We start from the raw sequence: 23220 nt of genomic DNA on the forward strand, positions 1-23220 counted from the left end.
GGGCCGCTCCCGGCCGGGCTGGGACACCGGGACCCCCGAGCCGCGGCTGCCCGGGGCCGGCGTCCTGCGGCAGCGGGGTGATGGGCCAGCGCGGGCCGCTAGGGTGGGGGCATAAGGGCCGAGGGACGCCGAGGCCCTGGGCGGCAACGGGCCGAGGGGCGGGGGCGGGCTGGGGCCGAGGGGCGCCGGGGCCGGGCAGGGGACGCCGGTGGGGGCGGGCAGGGGAAGGGGCTCCCGGGCGGGACCCGGCGGGACAGCCGGGGCGGGCGGCACCGGCGCGGGGACCCCGCGGCCTGACCCGCGGCGCAGGGGCCCGGAGAGGGGCGGGAAGGGGCTGCGGGCCGGGGGCGGCGGGACCGCGGGGGGAGCGGGCGGGGGGAAAGGCCCGGGGGAAGAGCGGGCTGGGAGCTCCGGGGCTGTGGCCCAGCAGAACCCGACAGCGGTGTGCGGTCTCTGGAGCCGGGTCAGGGGTGTGGAGCTGTTGGAAGGGGCTCGTAGAGGTTCTCAAATGAGGGGCGGCCTGAGAAGTGGGGGAACACGGAGGTCAGGATCTTGGGAGTGGCAGAGGGCTGGGTAATGTGTCGGGAATGGTTGGTTTGGGTGGCCAGGATGGTTCTCACCACCTTGTCTAGGGGCCGGAAGGCAAGGGGGACCAGGTGGGACTCCCCAGTGCCTCCCCAATTGCCATGTCGGGTTTGCCTTGGTGTTTTGTGCTGAAACGTTTCTGCCATTGCTCCAACACACTTTGAGCTGGTGATGCCATTGCCTATCGAGTCTTGCCATGTCCCTCAAATATCCTTGACCTGTTGTAATGGTTGTTGTGACACCCGCACACTTCATTTCTATGGCGTGACCCTCATGGTGACCACAACATGGAACAAGGATGCTGGGAAGACTTCGAGGTACTTTGTGGCAGGATCTTGGATCCCCTTTGGCTGTGACAGCATCTTGTCCAAGGGCAGGGCTTCTCTTCCAGGGTATTTCAGCGTTCTGCGTGAGGAAGGTGCTGCCTGGCCTGTTTGCCCATCCAGCATGCTTTGGCCTTTGGTGGATCACCAAGACTGTTGCATTAACTTGTGCCAAAGTGTTATTTGGGCACACTGTTGGGCCAGAGTGCTGTCTTGGCACCTTGCACTGCTGTGGCTCAGAGAGGTCTGTCCAGGGGACATCCAGGAACTGTCATTGTCTCTTGGATGAGGTTTGACTGTGGAACATCTCTGCTGTGACGCTGCACAGGGGTGATGGGGCCCTGATCTTCCTGAGCAGTGCAGAAGGTGATCTGTGTGTTGTGTTATCTGTTCATTCTTTGGGCTTTCAGAGACATAACTTGCAGGACAAATCTGTTTCCATCTGTGCTGCTTTCCTCTGGCTACAGCTGGAGTTTGTGGAAAATGGCCCCGTGGCCAAGGAGTGTGGACAAGCAGAGGAAGCAGTAAGACTTCTTGCTGAATCTGAAATATGTGCTAGACTGGCTCAGGAAACTATGTTAGTTATTGAAGGATAACACTAGAAAGGGAAATTTCCTCACTTTTTTGCAAGAGTAGTTTTAGTCTGGAAGGTTTTCTCAGGGTAGACACAATTGGCCTCACACTGTAAAATTACTTTGTCAGGGCAGAAAGCTCAGACTCTGCCTCTGCCCGTGTTTCCTAAATGATGGCTGAGCTTCATTCTATGTGCTCGAAACCTTGAGTCCACACCTAAGGAGGGAGTTCAGGAGTCACCCAGAAACACAAACATGAGAGTGAGTAGTTGACCAACCTCAGTGTAATTTCTGAGAGGAAAGTTACTCTTATGCTTGAGCTGCAGAAGCTGGCAGGAGGAAAGTGGTACTGGGGATGGTAAAGTGAGATTAAAGTAATTAAATCTCTCTTTTTTCCCCCCAAGATTAAATGCCCCATGGGCATAGGAGCCAGTTTCCAGCATCACTGGAACTGTGAGAATAACTGGATTTCCCTGCTGTGACCTTTGATGGTGATGGAATCCCTCACCAGCAGCAAGAGCAGTGACCCCCTGGCCCTGAACTGTTCCCTGGGTTTCTGGTGCATGCCATGCTCTTGCATTTCCTGTGTGATGTTTGGATTTGAAGTGTCAGGCTGTACCTACCTCACCTTCAGACCAAGTAACTCCACATCCCATGGCATTGGTAATCAGGGCAATCAAGAATATTTTGTCATCAGTTGCATTTTTAAACCAGGCCTACCTTTTTCTTCTATTCCTTTGACTCTTGTTTCTGTGGTCTGCTGGATTTGTGAATAATCTGAGTGATTGTTCCATTCCACATGTGTTTAAATTTGGGCATGGAATGGGCCATTTGCTTTTCTGTCACTTGTTTCTTGTTTCCTCAGCCCCAACAGCAGTGCTGGTTATTCCATGGTGACTCCAGCATCCCCACTTGCTCTGGTGCTCCATTACTGCTTGGGAGAACTAAACTCTTGCTAAGTTATGGAATTGTCGCACTGTTGTAGTGGCCAATCCTCCTACTTTCAGCACCTGGTTACTAATAGGAGATCTCATTGTTCCTGAAGTATTCTTGACACCTTTTCAAGCCAGCCCGTCCATGCCAACAGCTTCAGTCTTTGTTTTCAGAGACCTTATTGATCTGCAGGCAAGGAGGTGTCATTGATCTACAATTGCCTGAGCAAAGTGAGTTGTGCAGATTGTCCAAGACCTGGAGAGAGTAAAGGTAGACCACACCCTTTCCATGAAGGCACTGTTTGCTTGGAAGGATTTATCCAAGAGGGTTTTGTGCTTGGTCCCATTCCAGCAAAGCTCAACAAAGGCACATTGACACTTTCCCAGCTTACAGAGCCATTTCCTGGTGTGAACATCCTCAAAATGGAGTCATTCCCCTTCTCCTTTCATCATCCCATAACTTCTCCCTTCTCTTTTTGTGTGCAGGGCTCTGTCTGGAGGCAGGATGGTCTCAGGTGGTATCTTGGGGGATGATGGACTGGAGGCATCTCCTTCCTTATTATGGAATTTCCAGTTTGTACATTGATAGCTGAAGGCACTTACCCAGAGCCCACAGTCTGTGGTGGCTTTTCTTGGTGAAAAATTTGCTTTGTTGTTAGAAGATAGTTTTTAATGTGAAGCTATACTGTATTTTCTTAAATAAACTGTAAGAGGCTCCTATGGAAGAGTGTAAATGTCCTGGCTCCAACTGGGCCAGTGAGGAATGATGGTGCAGAGCTGAGATTGTTGATGGCTGAGTGTCCTACAGAGATGTCACTGGGGACTGGGGGACTGACTCTGGGATTTTCTTCTGCAATCAGGTGCTCTCAGTCACCCAGAAGCTTTGGTTATTTACCTGTTTCCTCCCTGCCTAGGCTGAACTTGATGAACAGCACTTCCATGCACAGCAGCCTGAGGAGCAGCAGATGTTCTGTCTGGGTTGTTTTCCTCAGCCCATGCTGCTGCCTGAACTTGTGACCGAGCACCAAATGCCGCCCTGCAGGTGCCTGTTCTCGAGCTCTGCCTGGCTCAGCCTCTCCCACCTTGCCTGTGACACTCGTGGTCCTGCCAGGCTCCTTCTCTGCCTGCTCAGCTGTGTCTTTGCTCGTGCCCTTGAGCTCCTGGGTGCAGTGAGGCGTCAGGGAGAAGCCAGGGTGTTGTGGCTGGTTACTCTCTGAAGGATCAGTCCCTAAAAACGCTGTGCTCAGACACAATGTGTGTGTTTAGAATAACAGCTGAGGATCCAGGTCCTTTTAAGTGAAGGTGTAAACCACGAAGGTCTGAGGTCTCAAGCTGGTGGGGGGATAAGTAGTGAATGGAGTGCTGGAGGTGACATAGATGGAATGGAAACACATGGACTGAGGGGAAGGTGAGGAGGCCAGGAAGAACTGTTCAGTACACTTGATGAGCTCTTTTGAACAGTTCCTAACACTGTTCTGTGGGGGTTTGGATAACTTTTGCTTTGAGTTTACATGAATTACATTTGCTGGTGGGGTTAAGTGGGTGGAAGGGTGTTGTGTTTTTAAGGAGAGCTGTCTCAGCCATGTTTTTCTCTTTTCCTGAAGGCCTCTGTTGGCCGGCAGAGCCCGAGGGTGGTCGCATACCCAGCCCGTGGCCTGTGTCCTGCAGAGCCCACCCTTCAGAGCGCAGCAGGTACCTCAGCACTCACATCCCTCTGTCTGCTGGTCTGTTTTCCAGAGGAAACAAAGTTACTGTGATCACTTCCCTTCTCCTTGCAACACCTCCCCTGCCTGTTGGTTGATTCCGGTGCTGTTTGATAGAGGAGGAAAGGGTTAAAGATGCCGAAGCTCCTACAGGTGTCCATTTGCCCATTCTTGAGTAAGGGATGATTACCCTAAAAATGCCCCCAGGTGAAGGAAAGGCTGCAGTGTGTGCACACATTGTGAATCCAGTGAGGACTGAGATACAAATACTCAGAAAACCTTCAGATACAGCTTCCAGTCAGCTGTGGGACTCAAATGTGCATAGACCCAGGCTTTGTGCTGATGCAGTGGCTGCTGCCAGTTGTGGTCTCTGTTCCCCTCTGTTCTCCCTAATCTCTTCCTCTGGCTTATCATGTCTGCACACACACAAGGGATCGTTCCTGGCTTTGTTGCATCTCAGGATTTGGTCCATGGTGGTGCTAGTGTCCAACTTCTTCTGATCCCTGCAGTTGTGTCAATGGGCTCAGCTGATCATCGACTGAACCTGGCAGAGATCCTTTCCCAGAACTATGGTGTGAGGGAAGAAAGGGAGGAAGATGATACTCAGGAGAAGCAGAAATCTTTAGAAGAGCTGGAGAAGAGTTTCAGTGCCTCTCAGGTAAAGGCAGCAGGGGAGGGGAAGGGAAATTATCTGGAGGATTTGCTTGTTTGCTGTGTGAAGCCCTGACTTGAGCTGTGGGTGGTCCCATAGAGACCTCAGTGGAACACAAACTGTTCTTGGTGACAGGGAGTGTCTCTTCAGGCCAGGCACAAGACTGGTACAGGGATTTGCTTCTCCCTTTCCTCTGCTTGAATACAATTGTACTGTCTGGCATCTTTGACCTGTTTGAAATACAGAATCAATGTATTTTTGAAATGCCCTAGACTATATTGCTTTGGGGTGGAAGTTCCTGGCTTTTCCATGCCTTTGAGAGGGACAGGTTACAGTGGGTCCTGACAGTGTCACCTGAGACTGCTCAGAGCCCTCTGAGCAGAGTTGCCCTGACAGCCTCTGGCTGTCTGTGTTCCAGCTGGTTTGGTGCTCTTCTGGTTGTTCTCTTCCTGATGCAGCTTTGTCCTCCTCTTGCTCAGAGCAGTGAAATGCCATTTGAGGAGCTGCTCGCACTGTATGGCTATGAGGCATCTGATCCCATCTCGGAGCAGGACAGCGAGAGCAATGACATCGCTCCCAACCTCCCTGATATGACTCTGGATAAGGTGAGAGCAGCTCTCTGCCTGGGTGTCTGCACAGGTTGTTGAGGTTTCCCCCATTTCAGAGGGGTTGGAAGGGACCTGGCTAGCTCTGGTGTCTCAGTGAGCAGCACGGGGTGCAGAAACACAAGTGTAAAGTGTTTAGAGAAAAAGGGAGAAAGGAGACCCATTTCAAAATGTGACCAAAGTTCCATGCAGAGTTTTTGCACATCTGTGTGGGTGTGTGTATCTTCCCAGCTGAAGCCATGGCTCCTCCATGTTCTAGCTAAAGTCTGTAGATGGTGGGGTTTTTTGGGGGGTTGGGTTTCTTTTTCATTCTTCCTCTTTCAGGATCTTTGAGATATTTGCTGTGAGTGGAGCTCTACAGAAAGGATTGCTTGCTCATACTCTCTGGCTTCCGTAGGAAGCCACTCATGACACTTGTTAAAGTGCTTCTAGGGAAAATAGTCTGGGTGTTGTGGGAGTGTGAGAGAGAATCTGTCTTTGGACAAGCTGTGGGAGGGTGAGGAGATCTGTGGATGCGGCCACTGTTGGCCAGAAATGCTTTTACTCTAGGCCTCACTCCTCCTCGTGTATTTTTTTTTTAATTTAAAAATATTTTTCGCTTTCTTGTTGTTGTTAAAAGGAACAAATAGCGAAGGATTTGCTTTCAGGGGAAGAAGAGGAGGAGACACAATCTTCAGCTGACGATCTGACTCCATCCGTCACGTCCCACGATGCATCGGACTTATTCCCAAACCAGCCTGGCTGTATGTGTCACTAGTTCCTAAGTAGCTGCTGTTCACTTTTACATATGATGTGCAGGGGAGGGTGAGAATGATTCTCTTAATTCTGTCAGTCTCCTGACATCAGATTTTCCACTTTTCCTCCTGGGGACTGTCTGCATAGCAGAGGCGTTACGGGGATTTGGGTAGGACAGGACAGAGCGTTGATAGGCAGTGGGATGAGGGGAGAATTGTCTTGAGCTGAAACTCAGAATACTGGGAGAGTGGGAATTGTTTTGCTGCCTGCTGTAATTGCAGTCTGAAAGATCAGTACCTCATCTGACATCTCTACAAGTGAATAAATTCAGTAGTAGTAGTGGAGTGATGTATTGTGGCAGTCTCTAAATATTGGAATATGTGGGATACCAAAGCACGTGACAGGGACTCAGCATGAAGTGATGTTATTTGTGACAGGGACTCAGCATGAGGTGATGTTATTCTTCTGCTGTCTTGCAATGTTAAGGTGTCTGAGCTCCCCAGGTTGGCCATCCATGTGGCAAGTGTCCAAATTCTTTTACGTAAAGTAAGAAAATTAAAATGCAGGTAAGTTGTCACTGTAGACCATGCTGAAAGGGACTTTAGCTCAGAAAATGAAGGGAAGGAGAGGGAATGTAAAGAAATAGAATAAAAAATTTGTAACTACAGATCTTTTCCTTTCCCACAAAGCAAACAACTTCCTTGCTGATGAAGACAAAGAGCCATGTTCATCTCCATGTGCTTCCTCCATGGCTGAGGACTCAGAGGTGGATTCCCTCCCATCCAATGAGTGTAAGAAGGTAAATGACCCAAGTGGATTGGGAAGGGGGGCTCCTGAGTTTGAAAAATTCATGACACCAAAGCACTATGTTATTTCCCCAACTGGCTTCTTGATGCCTTGCATTTTGTGGATGGCAGTGGCAGATGTAGTTTACAAGAGGGGTTTTTAACACAATCTTGAAATTATGTTCTACTTCAGATAAGGGAAGTCTGTTGTGCCTTGGTAAATTAAATCTGCAGCCTGTTGACCTATAAAGGTGAAATGCTGTGCAGTATTCCCAGTGGGATTTACTGAGGGGGAACCATCTTTCTAAAGAGAGGAGCAGCCTTCCAAATTCATCCTGGCTGTGAAGGTTGCAGGAGAACCTCTGCATTTATTTCCAGCCTTAGCTGCTTGCCATACATCTTTTACATTAAAACTATGTAAATGCTGAAGATCCCCACTGTATCATCTGGTTGGTAGTAAATCTTCTTAGTTACACTATAAAATAGTCAGAGTTCACTAGAAATAATAGTGACAGAAGGGGCTACCAGTAAATAGATCAGCCTTGTAGTGGTGTAGTCCCTAAATCAAGAAGTACAGCCTGCATGGAACATTTCCCATTTCAATTTTCTCATCTCTCTTGTGGGATTTCAGGAGATCATGGTTGGACCTCAGTACCAGGCCATTGTTCCCATCCTCCGCTTAAACAGGCACAGGCAAAAAGGTAAGGGAGCCTCTTCTTTGTGCCTGGTTTGGGTGTAGGGCTGCTGGCAGGGGGATTTGATGGGCTCTGGATCACCAGTCCTGCTCTGTATCTCCAGGCTGGGCAACTTTCAGTGCTGACATTCAGATTTAGTGGCTGAAATGAGCCTGAGTTAATAGGGCTGGGAACACAGGTACAGAATCTGTGAAGTTCACTGAGGATGGGGTTGGTGTGACAGGTTTGCAGGAGGGGATCTCAGCTGTAGCCAAACAGAAGGAACACCCATCTGGGGATGCTTTGATTTATTCTCTCTGACATCTTCCTTAAGTAGTGAGTTAGTGTCATTCAGTGCTCCCTGGAGGTGATCTGTTTCTGATTTTGGGACGTCTGCAGAGTAGGCAGAGGTGCCTTGATTTGCAGATTGTGTCCAATAATGAGTGCAGTATGAGTGCCAGCTTGCTGAGCTTCTGGATAAGAAAGCTAAAACGGTCTTTATTTGCCAGGATTAATTAATCAAAACAACAATCTTTGAGAATATGATAAGGCAAGTTTTGTCAGCCAACTTTTCTGAAACAATGGAATCAAGCTGAGCCTGTGCCAAAGGCCCTAAAAGAGATACAAGAGCTTATCTGCCTCCAAAATCAGGAGGGAAAATGCAATGCCTTGAGAGATGTTTGTCATCTCTAGTGCTGAGTTGGAATTGCAGTCAAAGATTTCCTCCTTCCTCTGTCTCCCCCATGCATGTCCATGCAGACCACTTCTCAAAAAGCAGCAGAATTCTCTGTTTGATTATCTTATTTCAGTGCTTTTTCTGTTAGCCTATGAGAATGAAGATCAGCTGCTGTGGGACCCAAACATCCTCCCTGAGAGGGAGGTGGAAGAGTTCCTGTACCGCGCTGTGAAGCGGCAGTGGGACGAGCTGTCTGCAGGCAGCCTGCCAGAGGGAGAGGTGGTCAAGGACAACGAGCAGGTGAGCTCAGGGCCTCCTGCAGCCCACACAGACCCAGGTGGTGCTGGCCCAACAGTGCCACATTCCCTACAGAGGTCACAATGAGGTCAGACTCCTGTGATCCTCATGGATAAGTGAGGGTGTGTGCCCAGCTGCGGTCTGGAGAGGTTGGTTACCCTCCTCTTGGGAAGACTGGAAAAGTCAGCAGATCAGCCATTTCAGAGCAGCTGTGTTTACTTCAAGCTAGCCGGGTTAGATTCTGGTGGAACTGCATCTGTTGACTCCCAGGGGTTGTAATCCAGTGCCTTAAAAAGTGGGGTAATCTCTGCTCGTGGTCAAGCTGGGGTTAGCAGCAAGGTGGCTCCTGGCAAATAGAAGTTTTATGAGACAAATGTGAGTCATGAGCAGGCTGGTTTGTGGTGTGTTGCTCAGGTACATGCTGTGAGTGATTTCCTTCTGTTTCCCAGGCTTTGTACGAGCTGGTGAAATGCAACTTCAATGCAGAAGAGGCACTGCGGAGGTTACGGTTCAACGTGAAGGTTATCAGAGGTGAGGACCCCTCCTTATTTGGGTTCATCAAGACACATGCAGCTCTTTCTAGATTCTGCACATCTCCTCCAACTCTTTCTTTCTGCTACAGATGAGCTTTGTGCCTGGAGCGAGGAAGAATGTAGAAATTTTGAACATGGCTTTAGGGTCCATGGAAAAAACTTTCACCTTATCCAAGCAAACAAGGTAAGGCTGCTCCCCCCAGGTCAGGAGCAGGGGAAGGAGGCAGGTGCTCGGGCACCAGAGGTGTGCTTTGGGCCTCAGCTGACACAGGGAGTTCAGGATGGCCTAGTTCCAATCCCAGGCTTTGTGTTGACTCATGCCAGCAGGTGATGGGCTGTTCACTGCCCTACTCTGCCTTATTTTCCAGGTGGGAGAAGTCACAAACACCACTGACCTGCATGAGTGATGTCAGTTAATTACTGATTAGCCCTTTCTGGAGTCTCAAAAGTTCTTTCCAAACTCTCAGCCTTTGCAGTACTTCTGTGAATGAGTGAGTTGAGCATGTGGATGTTTCGTAAAGTCCCCTGGGGTCCTCTAGAATGGCAGATGCTGTTGTAGGGAGAGCTGGGCCCCGGGACATGCTGCTGTGCTGGGAGTTGGCAGAACCAGAGAGTCCAGTTCTACCACTGGTTAATTGTAGGCATGTTGACGCTGGCCAGTGACAATGGATGCAGGTTTGCTCTCTCTGCTAAGTGTGCTGCTGCTGGAAACGCAGGAAAGTCCTGCACGAGTGTGTGTGGCCCACATGGGTCTGTGACAACAGCTGTGTGCTGTGGGGAGTTCTTTCTCTGGCCACCTCGGAAATCTCAGTACGTGCTTCTGTTCTGCAGCAATGTGTCCATAGCCATGTAAATCACTGCAATGCACTTTTAATTTTCTGTGCTGGTTAAATGGGAAAATAGCTCCTTGCTCCAGGAGATGCACCTGGATGGGGGTGGGTGTCCTGACTGGGGTGTTTCTCCTCAGGTCCGCACCCGGTCGGTGGGCGAGTGTGTGGAGTATTACTACATGTGGAAAAAATCAGAGCGCTATGACTACTTCACTCAGCAGACTCGTCTAGGAAGGAAGAAGTACGTCCTCCACCCTGGAGCCACGTGCGTGGAATATTCTCACACTAAAATTAGTAATATTAACCTCCCAGTGAAGATTCCTGCTGCAAAGCACCTCCGCTTAACAGACTGCGCTTTCTTCTCCAGAAGGTTTCTCGGGTGGGAGGATGGAGGGATGCACGGGGTGTTCTCAGAGCACAAACACTGAGTTGGTGTGGGGAGGGAAGATAAAAGAGCTGCTTGCTTGGATGTGGACTTCCTTGTCCTTCTCTGTGTGTTGAAAGTAGTTTTGTTTCAGATAAATCCATCCACAAAAGACTGGGGACAGGGATTCAGAGCCGACTTCAGTGAAAGAACTCAGTTTGATGAGGTTTTGGGAAGGGAGCTTTTTAAATTCAGAAATGTACTTATTTCTAGTGGTTTGGAACCTGAATTAATTTCCCTTTGAGGCAAATTCTTCCCTTTGAAATGTATGCTAATTACAGAAGGTACTTTTCAAAATACACCTTTTCAAAAAGGTTGAAACGGAAATCTTTTAATAGGTCAAAATGAAATATTGAAGCTGAATCAATTAAAAACATCAGATGAAGGCTTAGGTTTTAATTAATTTTTTTTTCTAATTCTGATGCAAGACAGGAAAATACCTGAAATCTTAAATCTTCCCAGGATGGGAAAATATGTTCTCATCATTTGCTCTTTGCTGGCACACTAAGAACCCGCCGCAGCCATTCCATGAAACTGGGTGTTCCCTGGGTGTTTGACCTGTATTTATTTCCCTTTGGAAGAGGCTGAGGCTCACAGAACTGAGGGCAGTGCTCTCTAGGAAGCTGGAGAGCCCATGTTGGTTTATAGTGGGCTGGTCTTGGCCACACTGTGTTACCTGAGATCACCTCCTCAGGGCAGAGTCTAATGCAGGCTCTGCAGAGCAGGGAGGGATGGACTTTCATTCTAGTGATGTCTCTACTCTCTCATTGCTTTATTTGTTGATGGGTTTTAATCCCAGGCACCCTTTCTCCTGCCTGCATCTCTCTGCTTGGCAGGTGGTGGCAAGGCTCTCTCTCTTTCCCCACAGGGATTTCACTGACAATGACCTGGATGGGGTTGAAGTGGAAAACACGAGTCGTTCTCGGAGCTCCCCACCAATTCCCTCTGCAGCTGGCTGTCTGGATGCTCACTTTGGTCAAGATCAGATAGCAATTGAAAGCACAGGTAGGTTTTTTTGTGTGTCTGCCATGGAGTTTTGATGTCAGTCTTGTCAGTCTCTGCATTGACCATCAAACAGTGACCATAAAACAGTTGTTCCTGTGTTGGGCTTGGAGAGGTGGCCTAGGTCATTCCCAAAACAAAAGGATTATTCACTGGGCACCTGAGTGAGCTGACACAGTGACACAGTCAGCTCCTCCACAGGCTGAGTTAAGGCCCCAAAAATCAGGTGCAAGCTGCTTTCACACAGAGCTGGCTGTGAGATCATCTGCAGGGAGCCCAACATGGGTTCATTCCCTCACTGTCCTACTGCAGATGAAGGCTTTGTGTGGGCAGCTCCCAGGGGTTGTTGGCACGAGGGGATAGGATTTAGGCTTTGGCTTATCTTGCAGCGTGTCTGTGAGGTTTCCTTTAATTTCCATAGAAACACTGATGGCCTCCCATCTGCTGTCGGCATCTTGCCTCGGTGCGCGCTGGCGGGGGCTCTTGGTTGCTGTAATAAAGAAACACTTGTGCCATCAAACAAACACTGTTGGGATTAGGTGGGACTGACCTGGGTGTGTGAGCATCATGGACTCACTGTGCCTTTCTTTACCTTACTCTGTCCCCCTCTCTCTTCCCACCTGAGCAGAGCCCCTGAGCGTGGAGAGCACGGCCTGCAGCCTGGGCAGCATCAGCGAGTCAGGACAGGGTTATGAGTGCAGCACCCCCTCGGAGACAAACTGCTCCTTCGACCCCTCGGAGGAGACGTCCTCGGGCGCTGTCCCTGTGCCCTGCCCACGCCACACTGTCACCCCCTCTGAGCCAGAGCTCTTTGCTTTGCCACCCGCAGGACCAGGACTGGCAGAGAAGCAGGAGACAGTGCAGAACTCTGGTGAGACAATAACCATGGACTTCACTCTCCCTGCAGACATTAACGAGGGGTTACCTTTAATTGCTGGCCCTGTGGATTTGGACAGAGACCCTGAGGCAGTGGTGGCCCCTGCTCAAGTGTCCTTATCGGTCACAGATTTCGGTCTCGTTGGCATCGGAGATGTAAATACTTTCCTGACTGCTCATCAGGCTTGCCCAGCACCTGTGGCTCGGTCAGAGCCTCTGTCACAGTGAGAGTCTCCAGTTCACAAATTTGTCACAGACCCAGCAAGGACTTTGACCTGACTGAGTGAAATTGTGGAACTTCCACTGTCCTGTAGGGACAGTTTGGAGCTGTTGGTCGGAATCCGTCTTTCCATCCTCCTTGATCCAAGGCTACAGTGAAACCAAACACCTTTCTGCTCCAGTGTATCCTGACACAATCGTAAAAAGTGGTGGCTGGCTTTCCTGAGTGGGGAGGTCCATCACCCCCCTCCTACGTTTGACCATGTGTCACCCCAGGTGATGCCAGTCCGCTCAGAGAGTCCCTGCCTCGGGACAGGGGACGTGTCCCTTGGCCCCAGTGGGACAGTGTGAGGGCAGAGGTGCTTTGAGAAATGTGTTGCCATCATGGTGAGGGTACAGGCTGAGGGTCTGAGAGCTTGGGAGGGCTGCAGAGCAGTTTCCTGCAGAGATGGGCATGGAAATGCCAAGGGAGGCTGATAAGTCTTGGCCCTTCTCCCAAGGGCAGTGTGTTGCTGTAGGAGCCACTCACCCTGTCCTTCTCCCAGCAGCCACAGGTCATGACAGGCAGGCACACAGCTGCTTTCCCCTCCAGCAGCCACGTGTTCCTTACTCCACCTGCTGCAGGTGGGACATGGTCTGGCCCAGCCCAGCCCTTGGGCAGAAGTGTCAGTCTTGGATGCTGTGTGTGCAGCAGCATCGTGTGTACTCGAGTCCTTCTCACCTTCCTGTGCAGTGCTGGGCCAGGGAGAACTTGTGTGGGGAGTAACAGGAGTTTCTAGACTCATAGTGGTGCTGGCCCAGAGCTGTGGTGCTGCTGCTGGCAGGGGATGACCTGGTCTTCACTGAACTGCAATGCAAGAGGGTAAAATGTGGGTGAAAACATCTGTAACTTCCCGGCTTGTCCCAAGAATTTGTCAGCAGAGGGAGAAGGTTGCTTAGCTCCTAGGGTGTGAAGCCTGGGATGTGGATGGGGAGCAAAACATCCCTGCCCCTCCCTGTGTCACGAAACAGGCTGCTCTGAGAGCAAAGTGTGTCTTTTCTGCCCTGTTCAGGGAGGTGCCAGGTGCTGTGCAGAGCCACGGGAGCCTGTCCTTGGGTGTGCTGGAGTCCAAAGCTGCTTCACTTCCCAGGTGTGTTCCAGGTCTGGGATTGGCCACTGGCTCAATGTGTTCTCATTCCCCTTTTTCCATGCAGGGAATGCTCTCCACTCATCTGCTGGGCAAGGCTCTGGTGCAGACAGTCCTTTCTTCCAGCTTTGTTCTGCAGTTGGGAAGGGGCTCGGGTTGAGGGTTTTTGCTTGCTTTGGTAGAGGCCTTGGGGCTGTGATTGTGCACTTGGCTCTGCTGCCAGTAGATTTGGCAGGTACCTAAACCCACGAGCCTGCATCCTCCTTTTACCTGGCCCTGGGAAGTTGTGCCCAGCCCTGCAGCTGCATCAAACAGCCCCATGGGATGTCAGAATTAGACCTTGTCTCATCTCCTAAGCTCCAGATCTGGTTTGTGTGCTTTGGTAGGGGTTTGCTTCAGTGCCCAGGTCTGTGCTGGGAGGTGCTGAGCCCCAGGTTTGTGCAGCTGCCTTCACCTGGTGTGGCTTTGTGCTGGGCAGAGGCCTCCCCTCCAGTTGCTGCTGGGAACAGAAAGCAAACATGAGTGCCCGCTCCATAGTGGAACTGCCCAGGCTGTGATTCCCCTTTTCTGGGGGTGAGAGGAAGTTCCTTGGCTGAAGGGAGAAGAGGAGGCAGGGTGAGAGCACAGGCAGCCCTCCCAGGGAGGGCCAGGCCTTGGCATCTCCTCCATTGGCTGAGAACATTCTTAGTTTTCCTGAAACCATTTTTTATTTTTGGTTTATTTCAAGCCCTAATGAAAGGAGAGGGGAGCTGGCTGAGGCAGAAATCTCTTTATGTCCTTCAGTGTTGTTTACAGATTTGCATGGGGTCTTTCAACATGAGTGCAGCGCGTTTTCCACATAACTTTGAGGGAGAGGGGTGAAAAAGGCTGGGACAGGGAGGAGGAGTCACTGGGAGAGAAGGTTTGGTTCTGTTTTTTGTTGGGTTTTTTTTTTCCTTCTTACAAAGCACATTCACTTTGAGCCACTCCCAATGCTGGACTCTTTTCTCCCTTGTCCCCCAGCCCTACACTGTGAAGTGACACTGCCTTGAAGACCCCTCGCCGTTATTTATTTAATTAAAAACCTAATTTGAAAGTGAGCCTGAAGTCTGTCTTCTTTTTGAAGGCCAAAATGCAACAGTACAGTGTATTATCATGGTGAAGCAAGAAGAGTAGGGGGTCCCTAATCCTCTCCTGCCCTCCACAAGTGCTCTCCTCCAGGCAGGGCAGAATTCCCTGTGCCACGGATGCCATCCCAGCCTAGGAGGAGATGCAGAGTTTTTCCCTTCCAGCGTTGCAGGTGAAGGAAGCTGTTTGTTCCTTTTACAGGTGCCCCAAGTCCTCTAAAACCCTGGCAGCCTGTGGTGTTGAGAGGCAGGGGCGCCTCCAAACTTCAACCAGAAAAAGCTTCTGGAGGCAAGAGGAGCGTTCCTGCTGCATCTGCATTGTGTTTCCCCACCATAGCCTCTCTGTTCCATCACAGACTCCTTAAATTCTCTTCTTCTTGTGCCTCTGGCTGCTTGTCCTGGGTCCCTGAGGGCTCCAGCTGTGCAGGCCCCCAGAGGTGGGTACGAGGGTGGGCACAGCCCAGGGCAGGAGGGACGGGAGCGAATTCCCCCCTTTCTTCAAGGCTCTGATAAAGAGCAGGACCCGCGGGTGTGTTTGAAGCCTTTAGCTGGGCCCACGCTCCCTCCCCTCGGTTCCATCCTTTGACACCAAACGCTGGTTTCGGCCCTGTGTGACCCGAGTACCGTTTCCGAAGCGGTGAGAGCAGCAGGACCAGATCGTCCGGGCTCTGCAGCACCCCGGGTTCCCGAGAAGGGTCCGGGCCGGGCTCTGCAGACCCCGAGGGGGAGGGCCGGGTCCAGGCCGGATTCTGCATCCCCTGTGAGCTCCCCGGGGAGGCTCCGGACCGGGTTCTGCAACCTCCGCGTTCCCGGGAAGGGTCCGGGCCGGATTCTGCATCCCCTGTGAGATCCCGGGGGAGGCTCCGGGCCTCATTCCACACCTCCCGGGCTCCCGAGGAGGCTCCGGACCGGGTTCTGCAGCCCCCGGGGAGGCTCCGGACCGGGTTCTGCAGCCCCTGTGAGCTCTCCGGGAAGGGTCCAGACCGGGCTCTGCAGCCCCCGGGGAGGCTCCGGACCGGGTTCTGCAGCCCCCGTGGAGGCTCCGGGCCGGGTTCTGCAGCCCCCGGGGAGGCTCCGGGCCGGACTCCGCCGCCCCCCGCCCCCGGCTGCAGCTGCGGCGCTCGGACGGCAGAGGGCGACACAGCGCCGCACCGGGACCCGCCCGCGCCCCCCGGGACCGCGCCCGGAGCCCCCCCCGGGACCCCGCGTTCCGCCCGCGACACCCCCGGGCTGGGCCGGGCTGGGCCGGTCCCGGGCGGCACCGCCCGCAGCCTCGGGCCCCCGTGGGGAAAAGTCCTGCAGCGGCCGTGCGGCGGTTCCCCGAGGGTCTGTGCCGTGTGCTCGGAGCCCCACACTCTCACATCTATGTCCCCACGGTGGCCTGGCCCGGAGCCCTCCCACACCCGGAACTGCTGGAGGCTGTGATGAGGAGGGGGGGATTTATCAGCGGTGAGAGAGAGCGTCTTAATCTTCTCATTACTCCACGACACAGCCTGGGCATCCCCCCAGCTCTCCTGTCTCGAGGCTCTCGGTGGTTTGGTTGGGGTCTGCAGGCAGCACGTGTGGGGCAAATCCTGCCCCAGCGGTGTGCCAGGGCCCCCATGGCACTGGAGGGCAGGAGGGAGCTCCACCGGGGCACATCAAGACAGGATTCTGCCCTTCTCCTCTAGTGGTTCTGTTCCTTCTCCTGAAACTCCAGGGCAGCCCAAGAGCATTTCCAGCTCTCTTGGCTTCCCACAAACAGCCTTGACATTCTCCACAGGCCGCTCACGCTGCACTTCAATCACCCGCAGTTATCAGCCATGGGTGGTTTCTTTATTATTTATTTCCTTTCCCAGACATCCGGCACGGAGCAAACAGCCGGGATGCGACAGTCCCTGCTCCCACCAGGGAACTGCTGTGAGCTCCAGCCTTTGCTCCTGTCCCCATTCTGGGTTTCAGCATGTCCCCAAACCCAACGGGAAGCACCGGGAGCCTGTTCTGCTCCCAGGACGTCTGAGGCTCAGGAAACACAGCCCAATTTCTCAGCGGGTAAATCAGGTCCTGTCTCACCCTGTGTGCTCACACTGGTGTCTGCTGCATCCACAGGCTCCTGCTTCCCCTCAAGAATCCATCTCGCCACCGAGCCAGCCGCACGTCTGCTCTGCACAAGCCCCCACCAGTGCAACCAGCCATTTCAGGGCAGAATTCTCCTTTTTGTCCCCTTTTTTTTCTCCTCTGGCCGTAGGCCCGAGGCGGGTGGGACTCGGGCAGCTCCCAAAGTGGCCTCGCTCGCTTTCTTCTCCCCTTTCCCCTTGGCGCAGCGACGGGAGGGAGAGCGGCCATGCGGGGCGGGCACCGGGGGGCTCGGGAGGGCCGGAGCCGCGGCCGCCGGAGCGGGGCCCGAGGAAGCAGCGGGGGGCGAGTGGTGTCTGGGTCCAGAGGGGTCCCTGCCCCGCCGCGCCCCACACCTGCCCCGTGCCCGCCGCTCCCGCCCCGCCCCTGGGCGGGGGCACCGGCTCCTGCTCCGCCCCGCCCCGCCCGCCCGGACTTTACCTCCCGACCGGGCCCGCGCCGTTCCGGGCCATGTGAGCCGCGGGGCCGGGCCGCGGGGCCGCACCGGCTGCGGGATGGAGCGCAGGAAGGTCTTCGTGGCACTCGACGTGCTCTGCCTGGCAGTCGGTGAGGGCTCCGTACCGGCGCCCCCGGCGCGGGCGGCTCCGGAGCGTGTCCGCGTCCCGCCGGTGCCCTCGGTGGGGCCGCGCCCTGGGCTGGGGCCAGGTCCGAGGGAGGTACCGTGGCCGGTGCCGCCGGGCCGGGGGCAGCGTGGGAGGCACCTGCCCGGCCGATGTCCGGGGCTCGGGGCCTCCGCCGAGAGCCCCCGGCGGGGCGGGCGGGGGCGGGCGGGCGCCGGCTCCTACCTCAGCCCTGTCGGGTTCCGTCGGGGGTCCCGGTTCTCGGGGCCGGTCCCTTTTCCGGGAAGGCGGGAGCCTGCTCTGTCCCTGGCTGGGACGCTGCGGGAGGGTGCCGGGCTCGGGCGGTACCGGGACGCTTCCTCCGCCGCCCTGGCCGCCTGCCCGCCGCCGAGCCCGGCGCTCCGCGGGGGGACGGAGCGGGGCCGGGGGCTCCGCAGCTCCGGGCCGGTGGGTTCGGAGCTCCCCTTCTAGGACCCCCTCGCCCCCCACCCCAGTGCGGGTAAATGTTTCTAAAACAGCCGCAAGGAAGTAACGAATTAAGACGGACTAAAAATAAAGGCCCGGATCGGGATCGCGGCTGGAGCTTCCCTGGCTGCGGGGCGGGGGGAGGCCGGGTCCCGGTGCCGCTCGGAGCGCGTTTTCCTCCTGTGGGCCGGTGCTTTATATTTTTAGGGGAGCTTTTTTTGGAGGATGAAATTATCCAGAAAGAAAATTGGTGTCTAATTTGAGCTGAAAATGGACGTCTGAGGTGTGCGGGGAGGAGGCGGAGGGACTGGGACGGTTCCCTGCCCCGGGCAGCGCGGCGGGGGTGCCGGGGCAGCCCCCGTTCTTCATCGCCGCGCTCCCTCCCGCTCGCTCGGGGAGCGCAGGAGGCGGCGGGACCCCCGGGCGGGGACGGGCGGGGACAAAGGTGCGAGCTCCCGGGAGATGGAGGAACAAGGGGAGGCGGAAATCGCCGGGAAAGGCGGAACTGGGAGAGGAGCCCGGCCTAAGGTGGCCTCCGGGGAGGTGGGGGCGCTTCCATAGGGAGCGTCCTGGGACCCGTCCTTGGCTGCTCCTGAGCAGGGATGGAGCAGGAGCAGGGGTGGCCATTCCAGCGGGGGCTGGCACGGCTGCTGTGCGGCGCAGAGACCCCAAACCCCTCTGGATCTCGGGGACGGTTCAGTCCCGGGTGAGCTCGCAGCTGCCCATGGCCAGGGTTGCAGCGCACTGGGTGGAAAAGATTCCTTGTCCAGGCTGACCCAGCCAGCGCAGCCTCTCTCCAGAGTCCTAAGGAGCGGGGGCAAGGAGAGGCTGACAGAAACAAGGGCTGTGGGAGGATGAGGAGTGCAAGCCAAGTGCACTGGAGTCCCACTGTGCCTAGACTGGGTCGTGCACCAGCATCTCCCAGCACTGGCTCTCCTGGAGCTGCTGTGAGGGTTCTGCTGGGACCATCTGGGGGCCCTTCCCTGCTGTAAAACAGATTTGCAAGATGCTTATGCTCATTAATTTTATCAGCTCTGCCTAGGATGAAAGACTGGGCAGTGTGAGGAGAGGGCACAGGATCAGGCCTTGCTACCGTTGTGCCAGGGGAAGACTAAGGCAGCTGTAGAGGCTCTGTGGGTGCCCGTTTGTGGCTGTCTTACGTGGTATCTGGGTGCTGCAGGCCTCTGTGAGCTCTGATAGGGCCCTATCACTGTCAGGGCAGTGCACTGGTGGCTTCAAGTCCTTCTTCCTTGGGTACAACTGGCTCAGGACTTCATCCCTGGGGGGGAAATCCCTCCCTGGCATCGGGGAGCAGGGACTTAAGGATGAGAGATGGTTGGTGCTGTGTGCTGATGTAGAGCCTGCTGGATGCTGTCCCCAGTCCTCACCTCTCTCTGCCTTGCAGCATCTCTGCCCTTCATCATCCTGACTCTGGTGAACTCCCCATACAAGCGAGGCTTCTACTGCAACGATGACTCCATCCGCTACCCCTACAAGGCAGACACCATCACGCACGGCCTCATGGCCGGGGTCACCATCAGCTGCACTGTTATCATTGTAAGGAACTGCCACCTCTTTTCCTTTAGCACAGGGTCATGCTGACGTGTTGTATCTGGAAGCTGGGGCCCAGCACAGCCACCTCCAGAGCCCTGGAAGGGCAACAACACCACCCCCAGCTTGAGCCCTGCTCTGCCTGGGGGCAGGCGCTCCCACTGGAGTGGAAAAAACCACATCCCATGGGACTGGTTCCCTGCAGGGAGGGGGAGAGGGCCCCTGGGTTCCTGTGGCAGGTGGATGCCACGGGCTCCTCTGCCACAGAGGCAGAGCATCCTGCTTTGCTCCTGCACCCCTGGGAGCTACTCAGTAGCCCCCAGCCCTCACCCCTTGCCCCCTGGTCTCTGCAGATCTCGTCGGGGGAGGCGTACCTGGTCTACACTGAGCGTCTCTACTCCAAGTCAGAATACAACAACTACCTGGCTGCCCTCTACAAGGTGGTTGGGACCTTTCTCTTTGGGGGGGCCATCAGCCAGTCCCTGACTGACCTGGCCAAATACATGATCGGCCGTCTCCGGCCAAACTTCCTGGCTGTCTGCAATCCTGACTGGTCCAAGGTGAACTGCTCCATCTATGTGCAGCTGGAGAATGTCTGCCAGGGAGAGAGCAGGAACATCACCGAGTCCAGGTGAGCCATGGTGCCACAGGATGTGTCTCTTCCACCTGCCCAGCACTGCTGGGCACACAGTGGCAGCCCCAGATGGATATTGAGGCTCTCCTGTTGCAGGGCAGAGCTTGTGGAGTGGGCAGGGGTCTTATGGGGACCAGCTAGGGGCTCACTCATGGCCTGACCCATCCCTTTTGCCCCACAGACTGTCCTTCTACTCGGGACACTCTTCCTTTGGGATGTACTGCATGATGTTCCTGGCGGTAAGTGCAATGCCACAGGAAGCCCCCACGGGTGCTGTGCCCCAAGCACCCATCACTGGGCTGGCTGCTGACCCCTGCCCTGTGTGATTTCTCCCTTTCTTTGCTGCCCAGCTCTACGTGCAGGCCCGCCTGGTGGGGAAGTGGGCCCGGTTGCTGCGTCCCACCATCCAGTTCTTCCTCATCGCCTTTGCCATCTACGTGGGCTACACCAGAGTGTCTGACTACAAGCACCACTGGAGCGACGTGCTGGTGGGGCTGCTGCAGGGGGCTCTCATCGCCGTCCTCATTGTGAGTGTCCCCCGTGCAGCCTGGTGCCAGGCTGGGCTCCTGCTTGGGCTGGCACAGGCATCCCCAAACCATCCTGCCCGTTGTTCTTTTCCAGGTCCACTACGTCTCTGACTTCTTCAAGCACCGTCCCCCGCGGCAGTGTGAGGAGAAGGACCCGGAGCGCAAGCCCAGCCTGCCCCTCACCCTGAGTGACCCTGACCACAATCACTACAGCTACCGGGGTGCCCCGTGAACCCGGACTGCACACCTGCCCTTGTCCTGCTCTGGGGACAGGGACGCTGGCTCTGTATTAACCATTGGCTCCACGGCTCTGGTGCCTCTGGCTGACACAAGTGGGACAGCCCTGCCTGCTCCCACTCCCGCAGTGCCACCCACGGCGCCTGGCTCCCCGTGCCCGTGGTGCTGCTGTGCTTGCTGGTACCTGGTGATGCCAGCACCCTGCCCTTGGGAAGGGGATGTCCTCTCCCCCTGTGCATCTGAGTCACGCCCCAAGGCTGCTGTCCCAGCCCTCTGTGCACAGTGAGGGAGGGAGGGGAGGGTGGCACGTGGGGGTGGATTTATTGGGCTGGCAAAGCACACTGAGCGAAGAGCAAACTCCTTGGGAAGTCTGAGATTGCCTGGGCCGAGTGTGTGTTGTCCCTGTCAAATTATCCAGCCATACAAGTACAAATCCTCACAGGCGCAGAGGGAGGAGGACAGCTGCTGGGCTAGCTAAACTTTTTTGGAAAGGATTAAAGCAATCCAGAGCTCTTCTCTGCTCCATTGATTACCTTTAAGAGCAGTCCTGCCCGCCAGCAGCTGCTGTGAGCAAAGGGTGCCTGGGCAGGCTCTTCTCTGGCAGTGCCCAATTCTGCAGTGCTGGGAGCCAGAGCTCTTTGCTCCCTGCCTGCTTCACGCCTGGCTTGGGCAAAGGGATGCTCCAGCCTTTGTCCCTCCTGCAGCTTCAGCTGATGCTTTAGGGTGTGTGGTGGGGCTAGGGAGACATTTTCTGTGGTAAAGGAAAATAAATGGGGATGTGGAGCTGTCCAAATGTCCTGGGAATGTGGGAGCAATGGGTACAGAGCAGTCCCATCACTGATACGTGGCTGCCTCCAGCACTGGAGTGCTGTGGGTCTCTTTTTAAAATACATTCATTTTCATTATGTTGTTTTTAAATTAGATCATCCTCAAAGAATGTCTGTGTCAGGCCTGTTCTCTTTTTTTCATGGATGCTCCTGGCCTTGGAGTGGATGGGCTTAAGTGTTTGGGGTTTCCTTTTCCCAGGGAAAGGTGTCTGAAGCCCCTCAAATGTAGGTGGGGGCTGTCAGGGCTGCTAAACCATTCTCCCCGTTGCACTGGGGAAGGTGGGGCTTGACCAGGCTTCTGGGATCAGCAGCACCCTCGAGCCAGGTGCTCCTTGCCTGTGGTGCCTGTGAGGTGTCACATGCACGGGGGCTGTGCTTTGGCCAGGCACCCCTTTGAACTGAAGAAAAGATGTGGGGCTCCAAGACCCATCCCAGCCAGGTCCAGCCTGGCACTGCCTTTGCCCTGACCCAGGAGCCTCCTGCACTCCCCAGCATTGCAGCTCTGCTCTGTGAGGGAGGAGGGAAAGCAGGGAGAGGCTCTTGGAAAAAGTGACGCTTTGTGCCTGCAGCTCCCTTGGCTGCTCCGGCAGCCGGAGCGGAGGGAAGGCAGGGAGGGAGCTGAGAGCCTTGGAACAGTGACCTGTGTCCCTCTGCTGCCCAGGGGCTGTGCTGGGGACAGGTGACATGGCCAGGCTGGGGAGCCTGGGGGCACAGGGCCTTCTGACTGCTGGGAAGAAATGATGGATGCTGGGAGGCAGCACCCTGGAAGCCCAAGGGTCCCCCCTAGTCCGTCTGGGGATGGGATGGGCAGTCCCAGGGTCAGCTCTTGCCCACACGCGGTGAGTGCAGCTCCTCTGTCCTGCTGGGAGCAGCAGGAAGCCCCAGGCTGGCTGCGTGGTGTTGATGTGCTTGTGCAGTGTGGGTGACTCCAGTCTAGACAAGCCCTGATCAAAAACAACCTCCCTGTGTGGAGGGAACTCCCTTTCCCTGACGCTACTTTTCTGTTTTCCTCCGAGAGCCTTCTTCCCACAAGTACTTCCCTGCTCCCCCAGCAGGGTCCTTCCCCCATCCCAGCCCTCCAGGCTGGTTGTTCAATATCTGTTGGTGTAAAACAAAGCTGGAGGAAGTGCCAGGGCAGGGCAGCTCTGCCGCAGGGTTTGCAAACAAAGATCTGCGAAGTCTCAGCAGCTCCTGGAGCTGGGCAGTGAGGCACAGCCCAGGTTTGGGAGCAGCCTGCTTGATTTTCCTTTGGCCTGTTGCAGTGCCCAGCAACTGCCCCAGTTCTTGGCACTGCCTTGACAGCTCCTCTGTGTAGCCAGGAACGTGCCTGCTCCCTTCCCTTGAGATCTGATTGCGCCCCTTGGATGCATCTCTGGAAAAACCAGCCGGGCCACAATGCTGCAGTGTGCAGCTCTGAAGGGCAGGGCTGGCTGCTGCGTGTTGGGAGCTTGGCTGCTCCATCCCCCAGCTCACAGCTGTGCCCTGTGCAGGATGGGCTGAGACCTGACCAAACTCGTGGCATGCCAAGCCACATGTAAGCTGCAAGAGCTCCCAAGCCATGTCCAGGCACAGCAGCCTGCTCCAGGTGTGCTCCCTGGCCCATCTCTGGAGGGACAGGGATGCTGGCAAGGGGCTGCCTGCGCTGGCT

At 55.0% G+C, this 23220-nt stretch overlaps 2 protein-coding genes across 5 annotated transcripts; both read left to right on the forward strand.

Annotated features, from left to right (window-relative positions):
* The first annotated feature begins 390 nt into the window (after positions 1-390).
* Positions 391-13094, forward strand: MIER2 (MIER family member 2). 4 transcript variants are annotated; one of them, XM_033082263.1, is made up of 13 exons: positions 391-902; positions 4017-4104; positions 4625-4773; positions 5247-5372; positions 5992-6115; positions 6797-6906; positions 7524-7593; positions 8376-8542; positions 8989-9070; positions 9162-9256; positions 10040-10167; positions 11195-11331; positions 11957-13094. In XM_033082263.1, the coding sequence occupies exons 1-13, from the start codon at positions 873-875 to the stop codon at positions 12430-12432; spliced, it is 1782 nt and encodes a 593-aa protein (XP_032938154.1). In that variant the 5' UTR covers positions 391-872; the 3' UTR covers positions 12433-13094. The 4 variants fall into 4 exon arrangements, with proteins under 4 accessions (XP_032938154.1, XP_032938156.1, XP_032938155.1 ...); XM_033082265.1 differs by having other exon boundaries at positions 10040-10143; XM_033082264.1 differs by having other exon boundaries at positions 8391-8542.
* Positions 13095-17169: 4075 nt separating this feature from the next.
* Positions 17170-21682, forward strand: PLPP2 (phospholipid phosphatase 2). The gene is made up of 6 exons (XM_033082194.2): positions 17170-17317; positions 19202-19353; positions 19701-19978; positions 20163-20220; positions 20332-20508; positions 20603-21682. The coding sequence occupies exons 1-6, from the start codon at positions 17266-17268 to the stop codon at positions 20738-20740; spliced, it is 855 nt and encodes a 284-aa protein (XP_032938085.1). The 5' UTR covers positions 17170-17265; the 3' UTR covers positions 20741-21682.
* Positions 21683-23220: the final 1538 nt, after the last annotated feature.

The sequence above is a fragment of the Catharus ustulatus genome, chromosome 29, assembly GCF_009819885.2.
Source record: "Catharus ustulatus isolate bCatUst1 chromosome 29, bCatUst1.pri.v2, whole genome shotgun sequence".
NCBI classification, from domain to species: Eukaryota; Metazoa; Chordata; class Aves; order Passeriformes; family Turdidae; genus Catharus; species Catharus ustulatus.